Source organism: Brugia malayi, assembly GCF_000002995.4.
Source record: "Brugia malayi strain FR3 genome assembly, contig: Bm_v4_Chr3_scaffold_001, whole genome shotgun sequence".
NCBI classification, from domain to species: domain Eukaryota; kingdom Metazoa; phylum Nematoda; class Chromadorea; order Rhabditida; family Onchocercidae; genus Brugia; species Brugia malayi.
In genome coordinates, this window is record NW_025062477.1 from 3,981,896 (window position 1) to 3,991,744 (window position 9,849).

Below are 9,849 nucleotides of genomic sequence, written 5' to 3' on the forward strand. Positions count from 1 at the left end.
TTTTTAAAGCTTTTAATATGATTTGTCAGAAATGTCCCTTCAACTTTTGCTTTTTATTTAAACTAATAGTATGTGTATATGAAGCATATAGAATATAAGTTTCAATTTGAAATTAGTTGCGTTTTCATTCATTTAATATAAATCTATCACTAATATAAAATTTCCTGAATTCTTTCAAAGATTTTTTGATGTTTGTTGTTAGTTTTTCCGAATTTCTAACGTAGGCACTTTGCATTAATTTCTCACCTTTATCTAATACATTCTCAGTTTTCAATCTTACGACCCTTAAGAGAGTGCCATTGAGGATATCGACTATGTATCAATTGGTTTGTTCATTTGTTATCAATTATCACTCATTTATTCATTTGTTCCGTTCATTCTTTCATTCTTTTTTTTCAAATTTCTAACAAAATTTTTTAAAATGATTTGATCGGATTTTATTAATTTATGATTTCTTCGTGACTTTATTACATTGCTCAATGTTTATGTTTACGTAATCATACCATCTTTTTACTTTTTGTAATTTTTTTTTTTTATCATATGCATTTTAGATTACGGAATACTTGTTCCCTTCCGTACTCTTCCATTCCTATTGTATTTAAATTCAAAATTTTCCATTAAAAGCAGGCTTCAGCTTTGAATATATTCTTTTATTCCAACATTCTTGTAGTTTCCGATGCGCATTTGAGTTTAATACTTTTACATTTCAGTTCACTTGCCGTACCTTTTTTGGAAAGAAGGAATCTCCACCTAATAGTCTGAATAGATTCTTCTTCAGAAGTATTTCTGCCTGCGACTGTAACTTCTTAATACGTAGGAAATTGGAATTCGGTTTGAAAGATGGGGATGAATCCTAAAAGTGTAAGTGTATATTTCAGTATTGAAGGAAGAAAATATTTGAAAGTTTCGAGTCCATTTACATAATAGAAACAAATTAACATTTGATGAAATAAAATTTCAGTAGAAAAAACTATCACACAGAAAATTCAAAAACCATCACTAGACATCGTTTCTATCACCAATGCACCATAATAAAATATACATATATGCAACAGCAATTTCGATTGAATTACAAAACAAGCAATTGAAAAAAAAATCTGCAGGAAATTTAAGAAATTATTTATAGGAATCTTCGATTTCTTTCTATAAGTAATTTTTCATAAAATAGAAATGCCAATTAAAAATATAAAAATTTATTTTCAGTTTTTATTTTTAAAAGTTTCCTTTACGACAAGATACAATTCAACAGATAGACACACATTCACAATCTTCAAATAAATCACCAATCCTTCGAAGTTGCTCCTTACGTCGTTCCTTGTAATCTTCCAAATAATCTACGAGAAAAAGTTCTTCGCTTCCTTGCTATAATTAATTCAAAAAGGTAAAAAAAAAAAAATAAAAGTAACTTTTCAATACTTTTTCTGAATAAAATTAAAACTTTTAACACATATTAACCTAATTTGGATTACAAAAAGAAAATTTGTTTGAGTTGCTTTTTAAATTAGTTTTGATTTTGACCGAATTGAAATTTGAGTTTTTTAGCTGAATGCGTTTTGTTCGAAATTATATTGATATCATCAAGGAAAGATAATAGTTACACCGAGAAATCCTATAACAGCGATGTTTACTCTTAACTATTTTATTGATTTTATATTTTTTTCATGAGAACAAAGTGACACCATAACTTAGTGTACTTACTAAGTCTAATAAACATGATTTCCTATTTCTAAATCACACATATTTTAATTTCGATTCATAAATTCAAAAACAAACACTTTGCATCCACTCGCTTTTCAGGCATTCTGTTGCTGACAATCGAGCTCTATAAATTGAAATATATCCAGTCAAATTTTGAATTCTACTTTTTGATATGCAAAATTTTGAATCGAAATATTTGTAACCATCCCTATTCTTTCACAAACACTGCCAAATTTAACAATCCTTCTCAATCTCGTTTTTTTTTTTTCTTTTTTTTTTCTTTTTTTTTTTCATTTTCTTCCAAATCTCTTTTATTCTATTTCATCCATTTGAGATAATTGAAATTACGGAAAAATTACAAATACGAATTAGAAATAAGGGAAATTAAATTATAAAAGTGAGACTTAAAGAAAATTAGTGCATTGTGATTCAAAATTTATTTTATTTTAAAAAAATAAAAAATGAAACCATTACCCGGCATCGTTGACAATTACAGATTTCAATAATGCAATAATTGGCTGTGAATAAATTCGATAAATTCTTATCTCATCAATTGTTGAAATATTAGATAAAATTTTTAATCGTATCATTTCATAATATTCATCGTCGAATGGTATTCTACCGGTTGTTAATGTATATAATATAATTCCAAAACTCCTATCGGTTAAAAAATTTTTATAAAACAAAAAATCAAGAACCCAAAATTATTTAGAAAACTGAAAAACTGTTTGTGTATCATAGTAATGTGATGTGATTTAGAATCACAATAGCTTGGTAAATATTTTTCTGATATATTTTGGTAAACAAATTAGATAGCGTTAATAGGCTGAGGTGATAAGAATTATTATCGATGATAATTTGTGTAGAAGTTGATATGAAAGTCGATAACAATTAATTAACTACTAGTTGATTTATATACAGTTAATTTTTTCATCTTCAAAGTTAATTTTATGGATGCATATATATGCATAATCATTCAGCTTGAAATAGCATTAGGTTATGATGGCAAATCGATAATTAATATTAATTAATTGATTAATTAATTACCACATATCTGATTTTATTGTAACTTCATGGTGAGAGATTTGTTCCGGTGAAGCAAAATCAATTGCACCATGATTCCAAACAACTGCTTCTTCATTACAATATCGACTAGAACCAAAATCGATCACCACAAGTCGTACAATATTACTAATATGCATTAATAAATTCTCCGGCTATAATAAAAATAATGAAAAACAAACAAACAAAAAAAGAGGAAATTTATTTAATTTTTTAATTCAGTCAAATTTGAAATTTGCATTTTCAATAAAGAAAAAAAAAATCGAATAAGAAGTTATTTGTACCCGAATAGCAAGATGAGCAATTTGAAAGGAATGAAGATATTCTAATGCTAATAGGAGATCTTTACAGAATCGTTGAATTAATACTTCAGAAATATATCCCAGACGTATTATATAGTCTAATAGATGTGGACCATTTAACCTGTTAATATTTGCTAATTATTATAGCACAATGATTAAAGCAAATCATTGATCAGAAAATCATAGGAACAGATTAGATTAGTCAGAAAATTATGAATGAATTGAATGAAATATTAGATAAATTAGATTACTTTACTTCATTTTCTGATCAAAAAATAAGATAAAAGAAGAAAAAACAATACTTAGTGGGAAAAATAATCAAAATTATCAATCATTATGAAAAAGAGCTCAAATATACCAATAAAAATGTTTCATATTTAATGTTAAAAATCTTTTTTATAAGTCCTCAACGTCAACGAAATGTATTTTATTGAAATATTCCGCTAATTTTCTTAAAACTATTCCATATAACACATTTCTTACTAGCAATAACTTTATTTGGTTTTATAGCTAATTAATTGTAACTTTGTCGTTACTGTAACTCATGACAACTGCCCGGGATAATCGTTAAGTTTCTATTGAATAAAAATATCTTACCATTGCATAATCATGATTAATTGATTGTTAAGTTTCTATTGAATAAAAATATCATACCATTGCATAATCATGATTAATTGATTGTTAAGTTTCTATTGAATAAAAATATCTTACCATTGCATAATCATGATTAATTGATTGTTAAGTTTCTATTGAATAAAAATATCTTACCATTGCATAATCATGATTAATTGATTGTTAAGTTTCTATTGAATAAAAATATCTTACCATTGCATAATCATGATTAATTGATTGTTAAGTTTCTATTGAATAAAAATATCTTACCATTGCATAATCATGATTAATTGATTGTTAAGTTTCTATTGAATAAAAATATCTTACCATTGCATAATCATGATTAATTGATTGTTAAGTTTCTATTGAATAAAAATATCTTACCATTGCATAATCATGATTAATTGATTGTTAAGTTTCTATTGAATAAAAATATCTTACCATTGCATAATCATGATTAATTGATTGTTAAGTTTCTATTGAATAAAAATATCTTACCATTGCATAATCATGATTAATTGATTGTTAAGTTTCTATTGAATAAAAATATCTTACCATTGCATAATCATGATTAATTGATTGTTAAGTTTCTATTGAATAAAAATATCTTACCATTGCATAATCATGATTAATTGATTGTTAAGTTTAACAACTCCATGATAAGCAACAATATTACGATGTCGAATGCAACGCATAACACTGATTTCACGTTGAATATTTTCCCATTCATTTTCAGTTTGTGTGAATTCACGCATGAAACATTTTGCTGCATACTGTTTCTTGTCACTTTTACGTATTATTTCTTTCACGTAAGCAAATTTTCCTTTGTATACTATGCGAGCAATGTCATAAATTTTTGAATATGTTGCTTCATCAATATAATCTGTCTAACAAATTGTTAAAATATAATTTCAGAAAAAAAAAATTGAAAATAATGAAAACCAAAAAAAATTACCTAAGAGATAATTTATATACATAAAAATACACGTTATATGAAAGTATGAAATAGATAATAAATGAAAATCTAAAAAATCTAAAAATTAAAATCACACTTGAAGAAATCAAGATCTAACTTAATGTTTTCAAGTATTTATCAATTATTATTATCGATTATTTCATTTTCACTGAATTACTTAAAGCGATGAGTAATTAAACGAATAATTAATTATAAGTAAATGAGAACGAGGAAGAAAATAATCGTGAATAACTATCACCTCAGCATTAACATCACCAATACAAGTAATTGATGATAAAGATTGTAAAAAAGCCAAATTTAAGTCAACGTCAGCAGTTGGGCCAGTTTTACCCTTGAAATATTCGTTAAATGCATAAATGCGAAAGGAGTGGAAAGTAGATTTGAGATCAGCGATAACTGTCGATGTACCAATGATACCTTCCATTGCTATCTGATAATCGCTCATATCTACAACAATATTAATTTTTGCAGGGGATACTGATATTTTCAATGTAAAAACTTACGCATAATCATATGTTGAAGAATATGTAAAACTTAATTTGTTTACAGTTATAATGAAAGTATGTGTAGATTAACAGTGAGATATTACTTAATTACATTAAAAAAAAAAAGATAAACAGAAGAAATAATACTAAGAAATTTAAATCAAAAAATTAAAGAATTAAATGAAAAAATTAGCATAAATGTTAATGAGAAAGAGCAATTAAATTAATAATATAGGAAATATTAATATCAAAAAAAAATTTTACCTTTTCGTTTATATTCCACAACATAATACACATTTTTTGAATTACCCTTTCTTGCATCTTTCCACTGCAACAATACACTATTTCGATTAACTGCTTTACATGTTGTAATATGAGTAATACCAGGTGGTACAATTATTGTAATCCATGCGACAGTATGACATTTACCGAAGATATTTTCAGCTTGAACCCAGTATTGTCCACTATCTTCTTCAACGCATTTTTTAAGTGTTAACAGTGAATAGCCTTCTTTGTTTGTCTATAAAGGAAAAGTTTTTTTCTCTTTTTTTTTAGTCCAATAATTATAATTATGTATAGGAGCATATATTAATATAAAAATATTAATAATTATACACATTTATGAGAATAATTATGCACAAAAATATCACTTAAGATTGAACCTTGATTACTAACATTTAAGATTATTAACAAAAAGAATGCTCGAGAAATCTCAATATCTAACTGTGAATTACAATACGATTGATAGATAGAAAGAGAAAAGGTGTAAAATAAATTAAAACTGTTGGTAGAAAAAGTATTCAGGATGTCACAATATATAGAAAATATAATATTAAAAAAATTTACATAAGGAAATTTGAGTTATATTCAAAAAATAACAAAAAAAAAAAAAAAAAAAAAATTATTCGTTTTTTTATCAAACTTGCTAATAACCAAACTATTAAATTGATTGCAATTTTTTTTAGCTGATAATAAATGAAACAAAAAAAAAAAAAAGCTCCGTACTTACGGTAACTTCATATTGACGTTTAGCTGTAATTACTGGACCACGCCAAGTAATCGTATGTGATTCTTCGGAGAAAAATTTACACATCAAAGTTATTTTTTCGCCTAATTTTATTCTCATATCTTGTAAAGGTTCAATACAAATTGGTCTTTTATGCGAATGAGAAAATAGTAGCGAAAAAGATTGCTTTTGAACAGGTAGAAATGATACTAAATTAGTTAAATATGAAATATTATTTAATAAATTGGACGGATTATCCTTGAAAAATATTTCCTGACCAGAATCCACTAAATGATACCATTTTCGACGATATCTGAAATAAAATTATATTTAATGCTAAATTCCATTTTCTTTTTTGTTTACTTGTTACAGTTAAATAAGAAATGTTATACTTCAAATATTGCTTAATAGTCGTTTCAAATTGTAAAAAATAATTTTTTTACAATTGAAATGCATAATTTGATTATTTGAAATGGAATGCGAAAGATCATTTATCTTCAATTGTACGAAATTTGAAATAATTTCTCAGTCTAAACTATAAAGCATATAAGAATGAAAAGCTTACTTATCTCAGTTGTAATAATCATTGTTAATAAATTTGAGCCGAAAGACATTTTTAGTAGTAGTTATTGCAGCTATGATAATTAAACTCTTTTTTTTGATTGGTTTAAGCTATTTTAAAGATAACATAATGTAACAAATATAAAAATAAAGTAAAACATTATTTGACGAACCTTATTTGCTGAGCAAAATTATCACCTGGTACCGTATTTAGATCAAGGAAATAAGTCGGAATATAACCTTTCTTTCCATCTTCTTTCTCAACTTCTGCATATCCTTCTCTATCAATATTTATAATTTTCACCTGTAAAAACTACCACTTGCAAACATTTTCAATTATTTCGATAAACTAAATTGCTGTGCAGTAATTGTGTCATATAAAATTATAAGTAATTCATTTCGTACATAAAAATTAAGTTATATTCACACAAAGCATTAAGCATCATATAATTAAAACTGATAATCATTTAATCCATCATCCATTAATCAATATTATCTAATTTCCGCACATAAACATTACTTTTACTCTTTGTGTATCAATATTTGTTGCTGTCTTAGAATTGTTTTCATCTCTTATCATTCACTTAATCAATTAATCAATCAATCATTTCTCTAGCTTATTTTAAATTTTGGAAAGAATATGGTAATGAATATGAATATTAATCAAATTTTTCAACATTTTGATTTAATTTAATGATATTTGACAATCAGCAATAACCTTTTCACCCCGATGGCCACTAATTTGCTTTTTTTTCACTGCACTAAATGAGCAATTCATTATGGCACATACTTCATGTGCATTTTTTTGTTCACATATCGATGATTGTTCCTAAAAATGAGTTTAAAATTAATGTTTTTTTCTTTTTTTTAAAGAAAAAATATTTATAGTTTTTAATTAAGCATGATCATAAATTATTTTTAATTACATCCAAATTTAATTTGCAGTGAGTTCTAGTAATCTAGATTTCAAATATGATTAAAGATTATTCTCTTGTGCTGTTTTTCTTTGTTTAACAAATTAATATAAAGGACCAGTTTTGGCAAATTTTGATAAATCATTTAATACTGTGACAAATTTAAATTATTTCATCAAAGCTATCTCATTGTTTCATAAACCGAATCTATCCGGAATAATCAGTACCGGCATAATTAAAGCATTTTTTTCCACCAAGATATTCATCATACCAACTAAACCATAAATTCTTCTTCTCGTCATGCTTAATAATACTTTTAGTTATGTTAGCATACAGTAGTAACTTTTTTGGTTTTGCATCAACTTTTAACAATATTTTCTCCAATGTATTTTCAGAAATTTTGTTGAATTACAATTTTTTTAAATTAAATTTTAGATTAAAAAGAAGAAAGTTACTATAAACAAATAATTGTTTATTTGATAGCGTTAAAACAAAGCGATAAATACAACAGAATGATAAGTAAATAAATAAATGAATAAAGGGGAATAATCCTGAATGATATAACACATATTAAACAGTTAAACAAAAATAAAACAAACCGTTATCGTTCCATCTGACATATTTTCCAGTTTATATGTATTTCCCAAGTAAAAATTTCAAATTATTAGTATAAATTGTTGTCGTCTAATCAACAAAGCAGAACAACTGTTAAAAGCTAAAGCAGAAAGAAGAAATTATTAGCATTTTCTATTGCTTATCTTCTTAACTGATTCGTTTCTTAACAACATCTCAAACTATACTAAACACACATTCTCCTTCATCTTCTTTATTATCATCATTTCAATATTTACTCATCAAATAATTCTTTAAAAAAAAATAACATGACAGTTAATCAAATGTGAGAAATGTTTTCAAGAAATCACATACTTTTCTATTATCCAATAATTTTCATTTCTTCTCTCTACTCATTGATTATTAATCAATCAAAAATCATTCTCTTCAATCTTTAATCCATTTAATATCATTTAATCTGATAAAATTTACAATCAAAACTAATGAAATTATCAGAATAGAATCGTCGAGAATGATCCTAAAAATCGAAAACTCCAGATGATCAGTTATATAATCATTACTATCGAATACACTAAAGATATTTCGAGTAAGTTAAAAATTTTTACATCCTAAATAAATGATGCCAACATATTGTGTGTAGCTTTCTTGAATCCGAAACAGCTGTAATTTTCTGAAATCAAATGTTACTATTCTATTTAATTTAAAGCACGCTGACCCGGAAATAATTCTTTTTTTCTAATAATAAAGTACTGAAAATCTAATTTTATCATATCAATAGGGTAGAAAACGGAATTCATTTAATGTCTTATAGTTTGCCTAATAGTCCGTGTAATGAAATCTTTTGTCATTGTCTATTTATGATAATTTATATATATATTATATGCAATTGGAAAACAATTTCTGTTATATTTAGAAGCAATGTTTATTACGGCCACAAAAGAAAAAAAATATATATATATATATATAAATATCAAAAAGCAAAAATATGGAAAAACAGCAGAGATCAAAGAAAAGATAAAAAAATTTTACCAGAAAATTTCAATTTTTTCTTTTTTTTCCAAGCGAAGTTTTCATTTTTCATTATCTAAGAATAGTTAGAAAAAAAAAAAAAAAACAAATTAAGAAGAGAATTTGAAATGTGAATAGAAAAGGAAATGTGTGTGTGTGTGTGTGTGTGATAAAAGTGATAAGGAAAAGAGGAATAGAAAGATTTAAAAATAAAAAAAAATCCTAGGCACCTAATGATGATTGGATAAAAAAAGTTTATCCATCTATCATAAATATCAGTAAAAAAAATATCTTTATTTTTCTTTTTTTCAAAAGTTTCATTCATTTTATTTGAAAATGTAAAAAGAAATCGAAATGGGAAGAAAAATTAGCACACTGCATGCATTTCAATCAGTAGCAATAAATTAAGCAAATGCATTGAGAAACAATAATTTAACAAATAATATATAATGAAAGGAAGAAAAAGAAGAGCAATAAAAAAAAAAAGAAAAATGAATAATTGTTATATACGGGATCATAAATTATAATAATAATTTAATATATTATCATATTAACACTTTTTATCTTTCTCTGTTCCTCAAAATAATATTTAATGATAATTTTATTAAATCAATGCTTCATGCATCTGAACAAGCATGTAACAAAAGAACTG

At 25.0% G+C, this 9,849-nt stretch overlaps 1 protein-coding gene across 3 annotated transcripts; it reads right to left on the reverse strand.

The window, feature by feature from the left end:
* Positions 1–1,242: 1,242 nt before the first annotated feature.
* On the reverse strand, positions 1,243–8,236 carry Bm172 (Uncharacterized protein; the record flags this gene model as incomplete). 3 transcript variants are annotated; one of them, XM_043079920.1, is made up of 12 exons in its annotated part: positions 1,243–1,362; positions 1,774–1,822; positions 2,173–2,355; positions 2,746–2,915; positions 3,045–3,183; positions 4,287–4,561; positions 4,889–5,097; positions 5,400–5,655; positions 6,145–6,454; positions 6,876–7,006; positions 7,421–7,531; positions 8,216–8,236. In XM_043079920.1, 12 exons carry the CDS (start codon positions 8,234–8,236, stop codon positions 1,243–1,245), a joined length of 1,974 nt encoding a protein of 657 aa, XP_042935854.1. The 3 variants fall into 3 exon arrangements, with proteins under 3 accessions (XP_042935854.1, XP_042935855.1, XP_042935856.1); XM_043079921.1 differs by lacking the exon at positions 8,216–8,236 and having other exon boundaries at positions 7,421–7,480; XM_043079922.1 differs by lacking the exons at positions 2,746–2,915; positions 3,045–3,183; positions 4,287–4,561; ... (4 more) ...; positions 7,421–7,531; positions 8,216–8,236 and having other exon boundaries at positions 2,173–2,288.
* Between the last annotated feature and the right edge of the window lie 1,613 nt (positions 8,237–9,849).